Source organism: Hyperoodon ampullatus, assembly GCF_949752795.1.
Source record: "Hyperoodon ampullatus genome assembly, chromosome: 7".
Taxonomy (NCBI): domain Eukaryota; kingdom Metazoa; phylum Chordata; class Mammalia; order Artiodactyla; family Ziphiidae; genus Hyperoodon; species Hyperoodon ampullatus.
Genome location: NC_136920.1, coordinates 58858324 through 58880192, shown reverse-complemented (window position 1 = coordinate 58880192; position 21869 = coordinate 58858324). Strand labels below are relative to the sequence as shown.

General features: G+C 41.2%; 2 protein-coding genes across 3 annotated transcripts in view; one reads left to right on the top strand and one right to left on the bottom strand.

Annotated features, from left to right (window-relative positions):
- The first annotated feature begins 7864 nt into the window (after window positions 1-7864).
- The window catches only part of MRPL48 (mitochondrial ribosomal protein L48), a 49732-nt gene continuing 35727 nt past the window's right edge, over window positions 7865-21869 (top strand). For both annotated transcript variants that reach the window (XM_079708731.1, XM_079708730.1), the window contains exons 1-2: window positions 7865-7939; window positions 19521-19558. In XM_079708731.1, coding sequence (XP_079564857.1) covers window positions 7923-7939; window positions 19521-19558 — 55 coding nt within the window. In that variant the 5' untranslated portion in view covers window positions 7865-7922. The remainder of the gene's footprint in view (window positions 7940-19520; window positions 19559-21869) is intronic.
- Window positions 21040-21405, bottom strand: LOC307056183 (large ribosomal subunit protein eL13-like; the record flags this gene model as incomplete). Its single annotated transcript, XM_079708732.1, has 1 exon — window positions 21040-21405. The coding sequence occupies one exon, from the start codon at window positions 21403-21405 to the stop codon at window positions 21052-21054; it is 354 nt and encodes a 117-aa protein (XP_079564858.1). The 3' UTR covers window positions 21040-21051.

Here is a 21869-nt window from a genome sequence, read left to right as displayed (position 1 = left end):
ATAGGAGTGGTTGGAATGGTAAATTGGAGATAGATCATGAGAGTTATGAATTCCAAGGAAAGGAGTATGTTGTTAAATTGGAAGGCTATACGTAGCTATTGAAGGTTTTGGTGTGTTTTTTAATGTTGTTTCTTAAATAATGATCTCCATGATATATACTTCAGGAAGGCAGCTTTTGGAAATAAACTGGAGTGGGGATGAGACTGAAGGCTGTAGATCAATTAGAAGCCAGCACAATAGTTCAGGTGAGAGACAGTGAAAGTGGATCTTGGGAAGTAGATGTGGAGGTAAAGAGGAGGAGGCATTCAAATAAAGTCAGATAACTGGAGGAGTGGACAATTGGGGATGAAGGTTAGAAGCTCCTACCTCAGTAGGTCAAGAAAGTATTCCCGGGGCTTAGAACACAGGTTCTGGGCTTCTAGAAAGATTCTCAACTGAGTTGAACATGTAGCTGCTTGGTGAGAGGCTCTTTGCACCCTCTCCCTCTCTTCTTATGGGCTTCTAAGATCTCACTAACCACTTGCGCTTCCCTCTTGCAGCCTCTTCCATCATCCTTTCTCCCTCTCTCCGGAGTTAGGTAATCCCCACTCACTTGGCCCAGCCCTGCACAAGCAGAAAACTCCTGGTAAAGTACAGGCTGGAGAGTCAGCACCATTTCTTTCTGGCTTTTTTTAGGTAGCCAGCTCTCTTCCACCTCTGGCCTTCTTTTTTTTTTTTTTTTCCCTTTCAAGTATGATTTTCTTTGTATCAAAACTATACCAAAAAATAGAAGCAGAAGAGTCCTACTTGAAGCTAAAATAGTTTTCAGTTGGAGGTAGCTTAATGCATATATTTTCACTTAAGCCAAAAATTAGAGCTATTTGACATCCTTGGGAAACTTTTTATAATAGGTACCACAGAATTATTACTTTAAAGGAAGTTTAACCTGAGATCAAACATATTCTTTTAAAGGGCCTCCTTTTATTCTCTCTTGTTCCCTAAAGCTTTCTCTGATGTGGTTGTGCTGTGGGCTGGAACAGATATTTTTAAAAGCTTTTAAAGACAACTGGCTTGTAAAAATAAAGCCAGAAAGGCAAAAGTTTCTCCATGCTTTTGTGCGTGTGTGTGTGTGGTGCAAGATCTGGAAAAAAAATCTTAAATCCATAATTATATCTAGAAACCTATAAATATTCACTCATTCATTATTCCATTTAACATTTTAGGAACCTCACTGTGTTCTACAAACTGTGCCAAATGCTGGGGATACAAAGAAAAATGAAGAATATTCCTTTAAGAATGTGCTACACAGGACTAAGTATAACATTAAGTGGACAAAGATTGGGAGACATCTGTCTTGAGGGGGAGGAGAAATTTACAAAGCTGAAGAAGTTGGTGTTTCAGTGCATTTAGCCTCCATTCTTATCTGGGAAAAGACTGACCTCATTGTTAGTTCCTCAGTTAAGTTGCTCGGGGCCCAAGTTCATGTGTGTTGTGTAAATGCCAATTCACCAAGTGTTGGTTTGAGATTTAGGATTGGCAATGGAAGGATCTCAGAGCTTCCAGTTTGCTTTTTGCTGTTGTTGACCATAAGAATGGACTTCCAGAGCTAATAAAATCTATTGTCATTACCCTGTTTTTGTCATGTACAAGGTGTTTAAGCTTAGGCAAGCCACCTATCTTCTTCCCTTAGTTTTGTCATCTACAAAGTGAGAAAACATACCTATCATCCTACCTTTGGTAAAACTGCATAATGTTCATGTAGGTGGTTTGATTATCTTTGTTAATCTTTGAGGTGGAATAAAAAAGAATACTCTTTTAAAAATGCTCACAATTGGGACTTCCCTGGTGGTCCAGTGGCTAAGACTCCGAGCTCCCAATTCAGGGGGCCTGGGTTCGATACCAGGTCAGGGAACTAGATTCCACATGCCACAACTAAGAACCCACACGCCACAAATGAAGATCCCACACTCGGCAATGAAGATCCTGCATGCCGCAACTAAGACCCGGCACAGCCAAATAAATAAATAAATTTTAAAAAATGCCCACAATCTAGTGGGAAAGATATACAAATGAGCAAATAGTTACAATATTCTGTGTTGAGGACATGAAAAATAGGCCAGAGAAGTATAGTGGAGGGACAATACCATTCCTGTGAAATGCATGCAAGAGACTAAATAGGAAAGGTAACATTCAACCTGTGTCTTGAAAGAGAAGTAGGAGGGCTTCCCTGGTGGCGCAGTGGTTGAGAGTCCGCCTGCCGATGCAGGGGACACGGGTTTGTGCCCCGGTCCGGGAAGATCCCACATGCCGCGAAGCGGCTGGGCCCATGAGCCACGGCCGTTGAGCCTGCGCGTCCGGAGCCTGTGCTCCGCAACGGGAGAGGCCACAGCAGTGAGAGGCCCGCGTACCGCAAAAAAAAAAAAAAAAAAAAAAGAGAAGTAGGAGTTTTCCAGGTGGATGAGTAAAGAAAGGTCATTTCAGCAGAGAAAATTGCAGGTACAAAGGCAGGGAGGTGTGAGAGAGTATATCATGGTTGAAGAATTACAGGAATTTATGTTGACTGGGGTGTAATATTTGTGTTGAAAAGGGTGGCAAATGAGGCTAGATACGTAGACAAGTTCTAGAGAGTGAAGGACTTGGTATGTTGTATCCAGGAGTTTGGACTTAATCCTATAGGCTACTCTAGGGAGCCACTAGCCATATGTTGCTATTTACATTTTAAATAAAATTAAATTAAAATCCAATTTCTAGGTTGCACTAGTCACATTTCAAGTACTCAATTGCCATAGATGGTTGGTAGCTACCATACTGGACAGAGCAGATAATAGAACATTTACATATTTGCAGAAAGTTCTGTTGGACAGTACTGCTACAGGCAGAGTGTGGGGAGCATTAAACATCCTTGGGCAGGGAAGTGACACGGTCATATTTGTTATATTTGTGATTAGAAATGTCACTCTGATGGCAGCATTAAGAATGGCCTGAAGGAGAGAGAGAGAGGGATTTGTCAAATCATTTTAAAAGTGAAGTGATCATAATTTACTATTTGGTTACCTCTTCCTTAGCCCTACTGTCTTAGCTGCCTCTCCTCTAGTATCCCCGCATCATGAAGGCAAAACTATCCAGAATTTAGGCCTAAAGGATTTACTTCAGGCAGCCCTTACAGGTGGCATTCAAATGTTCCATCCCTTTTTTTCTATTTCTCCCAATGGGGAGGTCACAAGGGACTTGTTGAGCCTCAATCTATTTCCTACTCTAGGCTGATGGCCCAAGAGGCTTCTAGAAAATAAAGAGAGGGGAAGCAGCATATCATATGCCTGGGAGAATGGGAAACTGGCTTATCTGCCACCTACTTGTAGACGGGTACTCAGTACTCATCCCAGGATATAACTCAGAATGTCCCTTACTGCCCACATCTAATCAGGCACCATTCCTGGTCATTATACCTCCTTAACATCACTTATATTAATTCCTCTCCATCTCTATCAGTGCCTTAATTTAGGCCTTCCTTCTTCTCTCTTATATTACTCCCTTAGGGAGCTTCCAGGTTGATGAGCACCTGAAGATTTGGGGAGAGTGGTGTGCTCAGAGAAAGTACGGAAGCTCCTCCTCCTTTCCCCATACTTTGCCCTATGCATCTCTTCCATCTGGGTGTTCATCTATAGTCTTTATCATATCCTTTTATAATAAACTGGGAATCCAGTTTAAAAAATTCCTCCCTTAGTCTTCTGGCTGGACTCACTGGCTCCATTCTCTCCTCCACTATTCCATTCTTCACTGGCTCCTGACTGGTCAAATCTTCCCCAACCCTTTGGCCTAGGATTTAATGATGTGACTCTGTTCTTCCTCTCTAGTCTCTTTTCTTACCATTTTTTCTCTATGTCTACATTTCAGCCAAACTTGAAGCTCCCCAGACATTCATCACTCCCTCTTTTTCAAAACCACATAGTGAGTAAATGGCTGAAGCAGGATTTGATTCAATACATATTCTCCCATCCTTATGTCTCTACAATGCCACTTGTGAAAGTGCAGACAGAAATGCTATTGTAGAGATGGGTTAGAGGTAGGAGAAAAAAGAGCTAGAAGAAGAGGAAGATTTCAATCAGTTCACCAGATGCATATTACCATGGTTCAGGCCCTGGAGTAGATACTGGAGATACAAAGACAAGTCTATAGAAGGCTGAAGCAAGAAGGTAGGAGCCTTAGTACCTGGAAAGTAGGCTGTGTTGAGGTGTGTCTTGGTATCCCCAAGAGAGTTTTAGTTTTTAGAGTCTGGAGACAAAATAAGTCAGAGAAGCTACAAAATAATAGATAGGGAAGGATATCTGATCATATCTGTATGAAAGTGTCCTTCTGGAAAGTTCAGTAAGCTCATATACCTTTATAACTCATGACATAATCAACAAAGCTTGGCAACAATAATATAGATTCCAATAGATTAATAGATATTGCTAAGGTATCTTTACATCCATGTATGCTGATTTCACCTCCCTTTTGGGTCCTTGATTCCTGACCTTTTAAAGTATTCTAGTTTAAAAGGGAAGCCTTTTACTTCGATACATAGAACTAATTGTCCTCTTCTTTTTACCTCTTCCCTTCAGCTTCCTCCCTCCTCAGAGTGTATGAACAACACAAAGATGGATTTGTATGTTACCAGATAGCATTTACCTGGACTAGACAAGGAAAAAACTCTCTGGCTTAGCCAACCTGCCCTTCTGGAAACCTGTATTTGCAGTCCTATGGAGCCGAAGGAGCACAGGTGCTGAAATTAGCCAGCTCATCGCTTACAGTGTGCCTTATGTTAACTAGGTAACTTCTCTGTGCCTCTGTTCCTCATCTATGAAATAAGTATAATGATCCCCAGCTTCACAGGGTTATTGGGAGAATAACCTGAAAAGATCTGACCTGACACACTAAGAACTTGAAGTGTTTTGTTTTGTTTTGTTTTTTCTATTTAAAAATTCACTTCTGGGACTTCCCTGGTGGCACAGTGGTTAAGAATCCGCCTGCCAATACAGGGGACACTGATTTGATCCCTGGTCCGGGAAGATCCCACATGCCACGGAGCAACAAAGCCCGTGTGCCACAACTACTGAGCCCACGTGCCACAACTACTGAAGCCCGTGCTCCTAGAGCCCATGCTCCGCAACGAGAAGCCACCACAATGAGAAGCCCGCACACCGCAACAAAGAGTAGCCCCTGCTCTCCACGCCGCAACTAGAGAAAGCCCGCGCACAGCAAGCAATGAAGACCCAACGCAGCCAAAAATAAATAAATTATTTTTTAAAAATTCACTTCTAAAAATCCCAACAGTTTTTAGATACCCATGCAGACAATAACCTGTGGTGGAGCTATGACTTGTCTGCTATTTCCCCAGGAAAAATGAATTGCCATCTCTATGTTGCCCCCAATACTTTACACACAATTTTTCTATTTCATCTGCCATACTATGTATTAATTATTTGTTACTTTCTCTTTCCCATGTTTGATTGTGAGCTCCTCAAGGACTGACATCCTGTCTGATTAATTCATTCCAGCATCTGGCACAAGATGTGTGGATCCGACTTCTAACCTCGATGTAAAAGCTGATTGACCCTAAGTGAATTTTCCGACATTCAATTGCCTCATCAAAATTGATAATAACTATTTTTTATTTGAGTGGCCGCTATGTGCAATGCATTATGCTCAGTGCATCATTTAACTGTGAATTTGTCTCTTTAGGTGGTCTCTTAGCAACTCTTCTCCACAGGGGTTAAGGGCTACCTTTGGAGGATGTAGATTTACCTACATAGCCCTTTGTAGCTCCTTGGAATTTCATCATAGGAAGGATTGATAAAGCAATAGGACAAGGTACCTTGGCAGGGTTTCTGACAACAAAGGAAACTCCCTGTTACTGAAGACCTATTCATATTTACCAGTTTTTACAACTTTTCCTTGCTAAGTACAAAAATAATGACAAAACAGTAGCAGCAGCAATAATAACAGCAACAATAAAAATAACTGCATGTTTGTTATTTCACTTGATGTTGACTTTGTAACCATGCACTCCCTTCATACAGAGTTTATATGTATATCTCTGTAACTGGAATTCCTCATTGCTTTATAATTATTTACAACTTGGTCTCCTTACTAATCTCTATGAGCCACTTAAAAATTGTATATATTTACAGTGTAAAATATGATGATTTGATATACATATACCTAGTGAAATGATTACTACAGTCAAGCTAGTTAATATATCATTTCCTCACATAGTTAGCTTTTTGTGTGATGAGAGCACCTGAAATCTACTCTCTTAGGCTATTTCCAGTATTCAATATGGTGTTATTAACTATAATCATGCAGTACATTAGATCTCTAGATTTATTCATCCTGCATAACTGGACATTTGTACCTTTGACTAACATCTCCTCATCTCTCCCCTTCACCCCCACTGCCCCAACCCCTGGTAACCACCATTCCGTACTCTGCTTCTATGAGTTTGACTATTTTACGTTCCACATAGGTGAGATTGTGGATTATTTGTCTTTCTGTGCCTGGCTTGTTTCATTTAGCATAATGTCCTCCATGTTCATCCATGTTGTCACAAATGGTAGAATTTCCTTCTTTTTAAATGCTGTTGTAATATTCCATTATACATATACTGTTTATACTGTTTTTGATAGTGGCTGTACAAATTTACATTCCCACCAGCAGTGTGCAAGGATTCCCTTTTCTCCACATCCTCACCAGCACTTGTTATCTTCTGTCTTTTTGATAATCGCCATTCTAACCGGTGTGAGATGATATCTTGTGGTTATGATTTGCATTTCCCTGATGATTAGTGATGTTGAGCGTCTCTTCATATACCTATTGACCATTTGTATGTCTTCTTCTGAGAAATGTCTTAGATCCTTTGCCAAATTTTAAATCAGGTTAGTTGTTTTCTTGCTATCAAGTTGAGTTCCTTATATATTTTAGATATTAACTCCTTATCAGATGTATGATTTGCAAACATTTTCTCCCATTCCATAGGTTGTCACTTCACTCGCTGATTGTTTCCTTTGCTGCACAGAAAAACTTGTAGTTTGATGCAATCCTCTATGAGCCACTTAAGGGCAGGGACCATGTAAATATTCATCTCTGTCTTCCCAAGGTTCAAAGGATTGGCACAAAGTCATGCTAAGTAAATGGTTGATGCGTGTAAAATAAGTAAATGAATGTGTGCTGTGACATTATCTCATGTGAGAAGGGGTATGTCAAAGGGAAAACACTTTGTATAAATGAGACAGTTTGAAACTCAGCTCTGTCTCGGTCGGTTGGCCCTAGACAAGTCTCTTAACCTCCTGCAATATCCTTACATGTAAAATCCAGTGATAATATCTCACTAACAGGCTTCTTATGAGGAGTAAATTGATGCTCTGAGCATAATGCGCTGTACATAGTGGTCACTCAATAAAAAATAGTTATTATCAATTATTATGAGGCAACTGAATGTCAGAAAGGCTCACTTAGGGCCATTCAGCTTTTAAATAGAGGTTAGAAGTCAGATCTCCACGTCCCGTGCTAGACGCTGGAATTAATTAATCAGGCGGAACTTCAGTCCCTGAGGAACTCGCAATCAAACACGGGAAAGAGAAAGTAACAAATAATTAATATATAGTATGGCAGATGAAATAGCAGAATTGTGTGTAAAGTATTGGGGCAACACAGAGATGGCAATTAATTCTGCCCGGAGAATTCGCAGCGATGGTGACACGAGCTGTAGTGGGCGATTTCTAGACACTGAGCCTCAGAAGCTGCCGGAACCAAAGTGCTGCGGGAGTTGAGTGAGTCTCGGTCGGATATTGTTACCGGACCGGATCGAGGCCGTTCCGTCAGTGTTTTCGGACGCCCAGCGGTCGCGGCTTCTTGGGCCGATCTTCAGCTGGCACAATTACAGGCCGCGCAGCAGCAAAGGATGAATGGAGCTCTGGGAAAGGTAACGTAGTTTCCACGCACGCTGGGCGCGGGGGAGGTGGTGAAAAGAGCTGAGCTGCGAGGTGGCCGCGGGGCTCTCGCGCTGCTGCAGACGTCCGGGTAAGAGACTTGGAAGAGAGCAAGGCCCTTCCCAGAAGCACGTGCGGCGCCTTGTCAAAGGGTTGCGCTTAGTTGTCTGCTCCCGGGGCGTTAACCCGCGCGCCACGCCCCCCTTCGCGCTACCCTCGCCTCGCATTGGCCGGAGCCCCGCATTGGGAATCACAGCGGAATAGGTCCAAATAATATGTACGACCTTGAGCAGGTCATTTTAATTTTGCTTTAGGTCATTAGCTTCCAGATTTTTTTCTAAGAATACCGTTTTGACTCGCTGAACAGATTGGGATGTGAGGCTACTTGGCGACAAGGGAAGGGTAATAATAAAAAAACATTTTTACTTACAAAACCTTAATTACGTGACTGCAGTAAAACCGTGTGAACCACTTAAAGCATTCCTTGACTTTCCCTTGTCCTCTTAACAGATTTCAGCTGTGCTTTTTCAGTTGTACCATGCTGCTTAGAATAATGACTTTTTTTTTTAGCAATTCATGGTAAAATTTTATTCGAGGCATTAATTTGGAGACTGTACTCCATGATACACAGCATGATCATTGCTGCTCATGGATCTATTGGTCCTAACTTTGGGGCAGCCCCTGAATGTCTCTAGGTTTGTTTCCTTAAGGTCCCAAACCTCACTTCATGCTTAATGAAGTAACTCTCTGTTGTTCACTTTAGCCAAATTGTGAGAATTTAACTAGATCTGGTGAAAGGATAATAGAAAAAAATCAAAGTTTTAAAATTTAACTGTTAAAGATCGTCAGATTGGTGACTCCATGCTCCTGCTCTAAGAGCCTTGATTCTGAGGAATGCTGAAAGGGAGGGATCATTGTTCAGGGAGTACTGTTTTTGGCCATTCTATACTGCTGAACAGCCCATGGAAATCTGTCATAGGCTATCACCTAAAGATACAAGGGCATATAGGGCCCCTCTGGGTCTGATGCCACTGTTCCCTTCCAGACTCCTTTGTTACTGACTTCACTCTTCCGTTCTGCCCTATTGCTTTGGCCAGGTAGTCTCTTCTTTATTTACCAAATGCTGATTCCTAATCTTTGATCTTATGGAGCTTTCTCACTTGGAATGCCCTCACCTTTTTCACCACCTATCCAAATGCTCCATGGTTCAAGGCCCAGCTCAGGTCTCATCTTTTCCTTAAAACCTGTCAGACCATTCCAGCCAAAGTGCTTGTTTATTTTTTGAACTCTTAGCTGGTATTATCTTTTGGCATCTAATCATATGCAGTCTTGTGACCATCCTTGTCTCAGCCTGTCTGGAAGTGTTAGTTAATGCTTTACATTTATAAGGAAAACACATGGGATTTGCATCAGACCTGTGTTCTATCTCTTGCTAGCTGTGTGACCTTAGGCAGGTTACTTGACCTCGCTGTGCTTCAGTTTCTTATCTGTAAATGCAGATAATGGTGCCCATCATATGGAATTGTTGTAAAGATTATAGAAGATAATGTAAGTAAGAGTATTTTCTAAGTGTGAAGGACTATACAAATAGGAACATTGATATTATTCTATAGTTAATAAACTGCTTTCATTTCCATAATTTTATTTGAGCTTCATGATATGAGATAATACTGGAAGACACAACAGATAAGGAGGTGGAAGCTACTGGTGCAGTGTCTGATACATAATAGGTTCTCAAATGCTTTACCAAATGCCTGAATGAATGAATGCCTTGCTTATAGGTCAACAGTCTCTTTTGTGGTAGTGCTGAACTTGAGCCTAGATTTTCTACCCCTCCTAAAACCCCACTGCCTTTCCTCTTCTGAGTATTTTGTATCTCCCTAATTTGATAATAATCTTGGTTTCTCTCATCTGTGAAATGAGGAATGAAAACCTTCCTTGACCTTCCCAGTTGTCAGTCCTTCCCTTCTTTGTGACCTGTGCAGCCCATTATACTGATCTCATTTCAGTGTAATAAATAATTTGCACATCTACTTTCCTCATTAGAAAGATTGAGGGTAGGGACTTCCCTGGTGTCCCAGTAGTTAAGAATCCACCTGCCGGGCTTCCCTGGTGGTGCAGTGGTTGAGAGTCCGCCTGCCGATGCAGGGGACACGGGTTTGTGCCCTGGTCTGGGAGGATCCCACATGCCATGGAGCAGCTGGGCCCGTGAGCCATGGCTGCTGAGCCTGCGCGTCTGGAGCCTGTACTCCGCAATGGGAGAGGCCACAGCAGTGAGAGGCCCGCGTACCGCAAAAAAAAGAAAGAATTCACCTGCCAATCCAGGGGGCACGGGTTCGAGCCCTGCTCTGGGAAGATCCCACATGCCGCGGAGCAACTAAGCCTGTGCACCACAACTACTGAGCCTGTGCTCTAGAGCCTGCGAGCCACAACTACTGAGCCCACATACCACAACTACTGAAACCTGTGCTCCTAGAGCCCATGCTCTGCAACAAGAGAAGCCATTGCAATGAGAAACCCACGCACCACAACAAAGAGTAGCCCCCGCTCGCCGCAGCTAGAGAAAGCCTGCACGTAACAATGAAGACCCAATGCAGCCAAAATAAATAAATTAAAATAAAATAAAATAAAAAATTAAAGAAAAAGGAAAGATTGAGGGTAGGCAACTGTATTTTCTTCATGTCTGTATATACGCAGCCTACAGTGTACTTGACCTGATAAATATTGAATGAATAAGTGAATGAAAAAATGTTGACATTATGTGGTAAGTACACAGTAGAGCTGGGACTAGAACTGCAAACTCTCAGCTCAGTGCCTGGGACCCTAAGAAATCATCTCAAATTTTAAATGAGTGAGAAGCTCAGCTTTACTGGAATAAAACTGGGCGGGATCACATACCTCTTTAGGTCAACAGAAGTAGTAAAGCAGCATTGATCCAATTAAGACACTAATGCTGATAGTCATCTGACTTCAGAAAACATACTTTTTGATCAAGATGGAAGGATGGTGCCTGTGGAAGTCAACATGCACAGGGAATTGGTAGTGACTCACCTGCTGAGTTACTTTGCAGAGAAAATGGATGGTCCTGGAGTGTCAAGCTCAGGTCTGGATGTCACTCACCCTCAGATTACCATTCTTTTCGGGGATTACCATACCCTTGAACCACAAGGATATAATTAGGGGAGGGGTGGTGATCACAAAAGATATGCTAGCCTTACCAGCCCAGAAGGAGCAACCTTGGGGACTGATTGCGTAGTAAAATGTTTTCAAATGAAAACACTGAAAGCTAACATGGAGCAGAGTTCATATAAACAAATAGCAGTGAGGATTGAAAAAAATGACAAATCAACAGACATGAATTAGGAGGACATAAGAAGATATGAAACAGGAGGACAGAAATTTCAGAGGGCCTAGCAGGGCAGGGAGTCCAAAAGCCCAGAAAAATGGTCAAGAAGTTGGCTATTTCCTGGTCACTACTAGACTGTAAGTTCTGGAGGACAGGGACATTTCTCTATTTTGTTCATGGTTTTATCTTCAGCACTTGTCACATACTAAAGTACATTGTTTAATAAATGAGGAACTGAACAATCACCACAGTTATTGTCACTGCTCCCAATTTGACCATTAACAATGTGCCTTGCACTTGCTAAGTCCTTTTCATATAATATCTAATTTAATAGTATCAACAACTCTATGAGTTTTTGTTTTTTTTGTTTTTTTATTTAACTTATTTTTTTATACAGCAGGTTCTTATTATATGAGTTGCTTTATAACCTGTTTAGAGATAAAGAAGTGAGGTTTGGAGAGATTTACTAATTTGATCAGCAAATATTTATTGAGCACTTGCTATGTGCCAGAGTATGCTAGATGCTGGGATGTAGTAGTTCCTGTCTTCAAGGAGCTTATATTTCCAGCAAAATAGACTAATTAAACATATAACTACCTTTTGCTGTATACCTGAAACTAACAAAATATTGTAAATCAACTATACTTCAATAAAAAAAGTATAATTACTTAACTAATTGTGATAAATGCCTCAAAAAAAAAAGATTCTGTGTGCTATATGGTGTGTATAACAGCAGAATTCAAGTAAGTCTGAGCAGTCAAGCAAGTTTTCTTGGCGATGTTACACGACTAAGACTTAAAGAATAATAGAATTTAGACTGGGAGAGCATGTGCGAAGGCCCTGAAATGAGAACACGTTTGGAGTTCCAGAGGGCCCAGAGGAAATTGGAAGAGAGAGAAGCAAGGGAGCTTGTATCAAGGGAGAGTGTGAGGAGTATGGGGATGAGAGTTGGGGAGATGGTAGGGGATTGGGCTTACATTTCAGTGACCACAGTTGTTTTGAAACATTTAAGTCCCGGAGGAAGGTAGGGAATTGGGCTTAACAGAGCTCAGCTGTGGCCTAAAAGTGCCATCCAGCAATATGGTGTGAGGCCAGATATTCCTTTCTTCCTCCCTTCCTCTCAATCTCTCTTTCTCTCTTTCTTTCTTTTTAAAATCGAGATATAACTCACGTACCATGATATTTACCCTTTTAAAGTGGATAATTTAGTGGGTTTTAGTATATTCATAAAGTTGTTCAGCCATCATCACTAATTCCAGAACATTTTCATCACTCTAAAAAGAAACGTTGTACCCATAAGCATATACTCCTCAATTCCCCCCTCTGCCCACCCCCTGGTAACCACTAATCTACTTTATGCCTCTATGGATTTGTCTGTTCTGGTCATTTCATATAAATGAGATGATATAGTATGTGAGGCCAAGTATTTCTTTTCTTTTTTTTTTTTTATTATTATTTTTGCGGTACACGGGCCTCTCACTGTTGTGGCCTCTCCCGGAGGCCAGGAGCACAGGCTCCGGACGCGCAGGCTCAGCGGCCATGGCTCACGGGCCTACCCGCTCCGCGGGATGTGGGATCTTACCGGACCAGGGCACGAACCCGCGTCCCCTGCACTGCGCCACCAGGGAAGCCCCAAGTATTTCTTAAGTGACTTGCCAAAGATCATACAGCTAGTAACATGGAGGAGCTGATATTCAAACCCAGGTCTGTGTGAATCTATAACCTGTGTTCCTAACTGCCTAAAGACTCAGTGCAAAGACGGGCTTTGATAGTCACCATATTAAACACATTCAGAAGAGAATGGCCAAAGGAAAAATTACAATCAATTTCGAAAGAACTTAGGAAAAGGTCAACTCGAACACCACTTATTAGCTGTGTGCATCAGACATATTAATTAACATTTCTGAGCTTTGGTTTCCTCACAGTAATATGGGGGTAGAAATATCTACTTTACAGAATGGTTGTGAGGGTAAATGCAAATGATGTTGGCATAAAGCAGGTGCTCAACAAATGGTAGGATTATTTAGGCTATTATTATTATCATTATTATATGAATTTCGCTGCCATTAAATTGGTATTGTTCTTTTGAGAGGTAGTATGGCAGAATGGAAAACATGGGTTTTAGAGTCAGATTTGGTTTGAATTCTTGGCACCTCTTACCAAACCTATAACTTTAGGCAATTTACCTAAGCCTCTGTTTTTTCTTCTATAAATAGAGGCAATTATTTCAATGCCTCTATTAGAGGATTGGTGTAAAGATTGAGCAAAGTGCTTAGCACAAAGGATGTACTCAATAAGTGATAGTAACAATGCTATTTTAAATAATATTTGTTAATATACAAATATATTCTGTTAATATTCATAAGACAGTTGCTTGCCTCATGGGCCCCTTACCCACTTCTGTCACCATCCACCCCAGGGCTCTGGTGTCTGAAGCTACTCACACACCATAGATTTTGCCCCGTGACTTCAGTTCTTAAGTAGCTGTGTAGTCCTTTTCTGGTTCCTGACTCCCGAGCTCATGGGACAAGTATTTTTGTAACCCACTGCAACAGCTCTGTCCTCGTTCATTCATTCAGTAGAGTCACTGGCCTTTTCTTCCATTTGGTCCAGAGCTGGAGCTGCTCTTCATTTGCTGACTGCAGGGAGAGAATATTTGTGGATATAGTCCCAAAATAGATTACTTTTGTCCTGATAAATGATGCCGAGCATTGCAGGGGAGAGGAAGCACGTTTCCCAGAGCTGAAAGGGAGAGTTCACACCACAGTTTGAATGTCTTCCAGACAGTTGTCAACCTTTAAAAAGGTTTGGCTTTTAGATAATTAAATCCATAGCTATTGTGGAGACTCAGAAATATGAACAATTAAAGTGAGGAAAAATCAGTCTCATCTAGATCTTTCTTCCCATCCAATACCTCTTCTGTATGAAGTGACCCATTTAAGAATACATTCTGTTCACTCTGATTTCTATTCTGTTTGTCGTGGTTGATAGATCTTGCACCTGGAGGGACGTTAGAGTCATCTGTTCTAACTCCAGAGAGGGGAAAATTACTAGCCAATCTCTAGTATGGTGACCAATGTGGGAGGAGCCAGCCAGAGCTCCTGTGTCCTGGGGCTCCCAGTTGCCTGCTCTGTCTTTTATTCTGGCCAATAAAAGGTTAAGCATATTTTACACATGTTTACAAAGTCTTTTAGTATCTGATTTAATTGTCATTTTTAGGATTGTCTTCATACTTTGTCCTTCCTTCTGTTATTCATATACTTCCCAATCTTCATGACCTCACATTCTCTGAGAGACTTTTCCTAAATTTGATCATTTCCCCCGCTGAATTCCTAAACACTAATACATTCATTTATGGCAGAGAGGGTGTAGAATAGTGGAAAAATTATAGGCTTTGGAGTCAGAGAAACCTAAGATCCTATGCTAGTTCTGAAAGTAGCTGTTTGACTTTGGGTAAATTACTTAATCTCAGTTTCCCCAACTGTAAAATGGGATAATAATACTTATCCTGTAATGGAATTATGATTTAGACACATGGTACGTGCTCAACAAAATAGATGTGGGTGGTAGTAAATGGTAGCAATGATTGTCACTTATTCACTTCTTCCTAATCATTTATTTATTTACTAAAACAACAGGAAGATGATATGACTCTTGCCCTTGATCTCTTGGTTTAGCATAGTGGCCTATGGGTGATGTTAAGAGTTTCAGTGAATCTCTTGAAGTAGTATGCAAACGTTTTTTCCCCCTTACTTACTTAATTTATTTGGTTCTACATACTACATTTAAACTTTTTTTTTTCTTTTTTGGCCACACCATGCGGCATGCGGGATCTTAGTTCCCCGACCAGGAATCGAACCCGTGCCCCTTGCATTGGGAACGTGGAGTCTTAAGCACTGGACCACCAGGGAAGTCCCCACCTGCTACATTTTAAAAAATTGAAGTAGAGTTGATTTACAGTGTTTCAGGTGTACAGCAAAGTGATTCAGTTATATATATATATGTATATATACACATATTATATATATAGATTCTTTTTCATATTCTTTTCCATTATAGGTTATTATAAGAATATAGTTCCCTGTGCTAAGTATGCAAACTTTTGTATATTCGTGTCTATATGTATTTGTCTGGGGAGAAGGATCATGATTTGGGGGAGATTATCAGCAATATCTGATCTATAACACCCCAAAAGCTAAGAACTTCTCCTGGCCATCAACACCTGGATTCCCTGCCAGAGGTGCTTGTTGTTTGTGCACCTATTTTGACTTAATCATATAATACTGTGGTATTGCTTAGCTGTTTAATACAAATGTGTATTCATATCTTCAGCCATTCAAATTCCTATAAGACAGGGGTTGTGCTTACATTTTTTAAACAGCTTTATTGAGATATAAGTCATATACCATATAATTTGTCCATTTAAAGTATACAATTCAATGGCTTTTAATATCTATAGAGTTGTGCAACCATCACTACAATCAATTTTAGAACATTTTCATCGCCCCAGAAAAAACCCCATATCCCTTAGTTGTTATCCCCAGCTCCCCAGACCCCCCCAGCCCTAGGCAACCACTAGTCTTTCTTTCTCTATAGATTTTCCTATTCTGGCTATTTCATATAAATGGAGTCATACAATATTGGCCCTTTGTGACTGTCTTCTTTTATTTAGCATAATGTTTCCAAGTTCATTCATGTTGTTATATTTTGTTTTTACAGTCCCTTTCATATTCAGCACACTAGTTGACACATAATAGGCTTTTTAAAAAATCTATTTTTATTTTTAGAAACTTTATTTATTTTTGGCCTCGTTGGGTCTTTGTTGCTGCGTGTGGGCTTTCTCTAGTTGTGGCGAGCAGGGGCTACTCTTCGTTGCGGTGCGTGGGCTTCTCGTTGTGGTGACTTCTCTTGTTGTGGAGCACAAGCTCTAAGCACATGGGCTCAGTAGTTGCAGCGCATGGGCTGTAGAGCATGCGGGCTTCAGTAGTTGTGGTGTGTGGGCTTAGTGGTTGTAGTTCGCAGACTGTAGAGTGCAGGCTCGCTAGTTGTGGCACACAGGCTTAGTTGCTCCGTGGCATGTGGGATCTTCCTGGACCTGGGATTGAACCCGTGTCCCCTGCATTGGCAGGCGGATTCTTAACCACTGCGCCACCAGGGAATTCCAGGCTTTTTTTCCTTAATTAAAAAAAATATTTATTTATTTATTTACTTATTTGGGCTGCGCCGGGTCTTAGTTGCAGCATGAGGGCTCTTAGTTGTGGCATGCAGCCTTCCTAGTTGTGGTATGTGGACTCTTAGTTGCGGCATGCGAACTGTTAGATGCGGCATGCGTGCAGGATCTAGTTCCCCAGCCAAGGATCGAACCCAGGCCCCCTGCACTGGGAGCGCAGAGTCCTACCCACTGGACCACCAGGGAAGTCCCCATAATAGGCTTTAAAAAAATAAAATTTAGAACAGTTTTAGAATTACAGAAAAGTTGCAAAGATAGTACAAAGAATTCCCATATACTTCATATCCAGTTTTCCCTGTTATTATCTTACATTAGTATGGTACATTTTTCATAATTAATAAACTGATATTGATATATTATTATTAAGTCCATACTTTATTCATATTTCTTTCATTTTTTAAAATCCAGTGTGCTTTTTCTGTTCTAGGTAGGATCCCATCCAGTATATTATATTACATTTAGTCATCATGTCTGCTTAGGTTCCTCTTGTCTATGACAGTTTCTCAGACTTCCCTTTGTTTCTGAAGGCTTTTACACATAATAGGCTTTTAAGACATAAATGTTGAAGGAACTGAAATTGTTCCTCAATAGTGGACAGGATTTTCTCTTTGTGTTATGGGACCTTAAGGGCATTTATTATTTATTATCTAGTTACTTTATAAAAAGAACTCCTCTATGTTAAGCACTCCCTTAGTAAACCTATAGCAGTGATCTTTTGAGTAGGTGCCAGCAGGGCAGAGTGAGATTAAAATAACTGGGTTGTTGGGGGTAAGATTGTGGGGAGTGGGGGAAGCTGCCACTGCAACTGCCTCCTCTCGTTATTGTTTTGTTCATGTTGATATATTATTATTATTATTATTATTATTATTATTATTATTAAGAGAGTGTGGTGTAATAGAGGCATAGTCTTTGGAGTAAAACAGTCCTCTTAGCCACTTATTAGCTATAATTTCTTGGCATATAAATTCTATGGGCCTTAGTTGCCTCACCTGTAAAATTGCCTTGCAGTGTTTTGAGAATTAGGGAAGAGTTCAGAAAGTCCCTTGCATGGCGACTGTGCTTGACACATACATAATAGTTGTTGATTGATATTAGAAAATATAAATTAAGGACTTCCCTGTTGTCCAGTGGTAAAGAATCCGCCTTCCAATGTAGGGGACGCAGGTTCGATCCCTGGTCGGCGAACTAAGATCCCACATGCTGTGGGGCAACTAAGCCCATGCGCCACAACTACTGAGCTCACGTGCCACAAACTACAGAGCCCATGCACCCTGGAGCCTGTGTGCCACAACTAGAGAGAGAAAACCTGCACGCCACAACTAGAGAGAAGTCCGCATGCTGCAACGAAAGATCCCACATGCTGTAACTAAGACTTGACGCAGCCAAGAAAATGAATAAATAAATAAAATAAATAAGTATTAAAAAAAAGAAAATATAAATCAAATTAGAAAGGGGAAATAGGGTGAAAAAAAAGCAACCCAAGTAGTGCGGGGGGGTTGGGCTTCTGTTTTTCGAGCATTTTCTGTAGTGGGTAGAATAAGAAAGAAGATGGCCTTGGTTTACCTGCATGTTTGGTATTAACTGTAGGGCAGTTTCTTTGCTAGACAAGAGACTTTGGTTCCATTTTGTTTTGTGTACTGTGGGTTTCTAACCTCTTTGTGAGAGGTACTTGGAGATCTGTGAATGCTTACAATTGTTCTAACATGGCTATTTTGCTGTAGGCGCTGTGTCTGAGGAATGACACCATTTTTAAGCAAGCCTTTTCCCTCTTGAGGTAAGGATATTAATAACAGTAAAAATATAGCTAATATTTGCATTCCACTAGGTGGTTCACACAGCATTCTTCTTTCATCATCTCCACTTACATGTTTACTAAGCATCTCAAGCATTAACTCCCCTGCAAACTTACTCCTTCCCCATTCTCAGTAAATGACAACTCCATTCATCTAGTTGCTCAGGACAAAATACTTGGAATCATCCTTGACACTGTTGTTTCTCTCACTGTACATCTAATTCTTAAATAAATCCTGTCAGCCTTGCTTTTGAAATATGTTAGAATAATGCAAGGCTATTGCAAGAACGACTTCACTGGTCCTCTTCCCTCAGTTTCACGTCTTCCTATTCATTGCTCACCTATTGCCAGGGTTAACTTTCTAAAACTTAAACTTGATCATATCACTTTTGTGATTAAACTGCCAGGAGCTTCCCACTGCCCACACAGAGTAAAGACAAAACTCCTTAGCACAGTGTTTGAGGTTTTCATAACCTGACCCCTGATTACCTCTTTTACCCTGCCCCCTTCCCTGCTGCTTAAGTGCCACTCACATCCACCTGCTTGCTGTTCCCCAGATATACTATTTTCATACCTCTGCCTAGAATGCTTTTCCTGTGGGGCTAAATAATCGAGAATAGTTCTTAATTTTTTTTTTTTTTTGGCGGCGCGCGGGCCTCTCACTGTTGTGGCCTCTCCCGTTGCAGAGCACAGGCTCTGGACGTGCAGGCTCAGCGGCCATGGCTCACGGGCCCAGCCGCTCCGTGGCATGTGGGATCTTCCCGGACCGGGGCACGAACCCGTGTCCCCTGCATCTGTAGGCGGACCCTCAACCACTGAGCCACGAGGGAAGCCCGAGAATAGTTCTTAATTTTGAAAACCTCATTTCAAATAGTTTCACCCCTCATGAGCATGCTTTCCTTTGTATTACACCAAATCTTGTACATGATTTTGTTCTGGATAAGCACTGTACTGTGGCTCGCATCTGTTTACATACCCTCCCAACTAGACCATAGATAGAGACATTTTACTTACTTTTGCATCCTCAGGACCTAACAGATTGACCCATAGTAAGTACTTAATAACGTTTACGGAAAGAAGAGAAGGAGGAAATAAGGAAATATGTAGCATTGATATATCCTTAATGAGGAGCATACAAGTTTTGGTAGCTTTGCAAATAGATGTGGGTATCTAATTGTATTCAACATACTTTCTTCCTCTTTTTAGGTTCAGAACCTCAGGAGAGAATCCCATCTGTTCTGCAGGTAAACAGTTATTTCCTGATGTAGTCTTCCTGCTTTAAGTGACCCTCTTACTCTATAATAATTTTGTCTAAAAAGATGCCTAACATATATTTGAGAAGAGTGCCTGGGACCAAATCCTACCCCTCACATGGAACAGGACAAAGGGCAAGAACATAAAGTAGTGGTTTAAGAGCAAGAGTTCGGTAGTAAGTTTGGATTCCAACTCTACCACATACTATTCTGTGACTTTGAAGTACCTCTCCATAGCTTGGTTTCCTCACTTTAAAAAATGAGGAGAATTATAGTACAAACTACAGTGAATTATTTGAAGATTCAGTAAGATAAAACATATAAAGTGCTCAAAAAAAGTTAGTATTGGGACTTCCCTGATGGTCCAGCGGCTAAGACTCCGCACTCCCAATGCAGCGGGCCCACGTTCGATCCCTGGTCAGGTAACTAGATCCCACATTGCCACAACTAAAAAATGATCCCGCATGCCACAACTAAGACCCAACACAACCAAATAAATAAATATTTTTTTTAAAAAGTTAGTATTATTATTATTCTTGCTACTATTTCAGACCTGTCTTTCATGTCCACTATCTACCAGGCTAAGGCTTTTCTTTCAGTATTTTATCCAAAATGAATGTTCATTCAATCTGGTCAACTCAATGAATTTCAATCTGTTTCAACACTATTATTTGCCAATTTTACTTTGTCTATTATATGACAAATTTCAAAGCAGCCATTGGATAGTAATGACATCTGTTTTTTGACTGAAGAGTATCAGAAACAGGGAATTCCCTGGTGGTCCAGTGGTTAGGACTCCACATTTCCACTGTAGGGGGCACGGGTTCGATCCCTGGTCGGGGAACTAAGATCCTGTAAGCCACGTGGTGTGGCCAAAAAAAAAAAAAAAAGTATCAGAAATAAAGGAATGGGAGCAAGGAAGGGAACTAACATTTACTGAATGCCTAGTATGTGCCATGCAGTGCATAAGAAGTTTTACATCCATTAATTATTTCAGAAGATGGTGGCAATGTGTAGAGAATCACCACTTCTACCAGGCCTAAAGCCCAGCTTCTCAAAATATGTGCTTCTTTTTATTTATTCATTCTATCAACAAACATTTATTGGACCAGGTTGTGTTTTAGGTGCTGGGGGAACAAAATTAAGATGATATAATCCTCGCCATTTGGAACCTTACAGTGTTATAAGAAATATTTTTTTCCCAAAAGAATAATATAATGAACACTTCTATACCCATTACTTAGATTCAACTGTTGTTAACATTTTGTCATGTTAGCTTTCTTTTTTTTTTTTTTTTTTTTTTGTGGTACGCGCAGGCTCAGCGGCCATGGCTCACGGGCCCAGCCGCTCTGCGGCATGTGGGATCTTCCCGGACCGGGGCACGAACCCGTGTCCCCTGCATCGGCAGGCAGACTCTCAACCGCTGCACCACCAGGGCAGCCCCTCTTTTTTTTTTTTTTTAATAACAAGTTGCCAACAGCACTTTATTTTTTCTTTTCAACATCCTGTTCTGCAGCTTCCTTGGCCCTTTTTGCCCAGATGCCAAAGAGCTGGGCATTGGCGTGGGCCATGCAGAGACTGGCGAAGGCCTTGAAGTTCTTCTCCTCCTCTCTGATAACTCTGGCCTTCTCCTTCTTGTAGATGTTCCATATGGGCATGACTGGTCCGGTCAGCTGGGTGGCCAATTTGAGCTTTGCAGCAGAGCTGTCTCCCTTCTTGGGGACTGAGGTCTTCCTGTGGATCTTGCGTGCCGGATGGTTGAACCACGTGGCCACGTGCCGCTGCCAGTTCTTGTGGAAGTGGGGCTTCAGGATCATATCATTACGGCTGGGCGCCATGGCTGTGGCCGACTGGCCTGGGGAGCAGGGAGGACGGGGAGCGAGTTAGGGCCCAGGCACGGCGGCCCGAGGTCGCGCGCACCCATGTTAGCTTTCTTGATCAGATGTTATGATACTTCACCCCTGAATACTTAAGCATGCATTTCTAGAAACAAGGATATTCTCTACATTCTATTAAAGAACCACAATAGCATTATCTCCCTGAAGAAAATTAATAATAATGCCCCCATGTCATCTAATACTCTATCCATTTCCCTACTTGTCCCGCAAAAGTCTTTTATGAGGTTGTTTATAACCAAGAGCCAATGATGGTTCATGCTTTGCGTTTTGCTATGATGTCACCTTTAATGCAGAACAGATCTTTCACTATTTTATTTCTACAACAGTTGCTTTTTGATTAGGCTGGACCATTTGACTTATAAAATTTCCTCCCTTTTTAATTTGATTATTTCTGTGCAGTATTT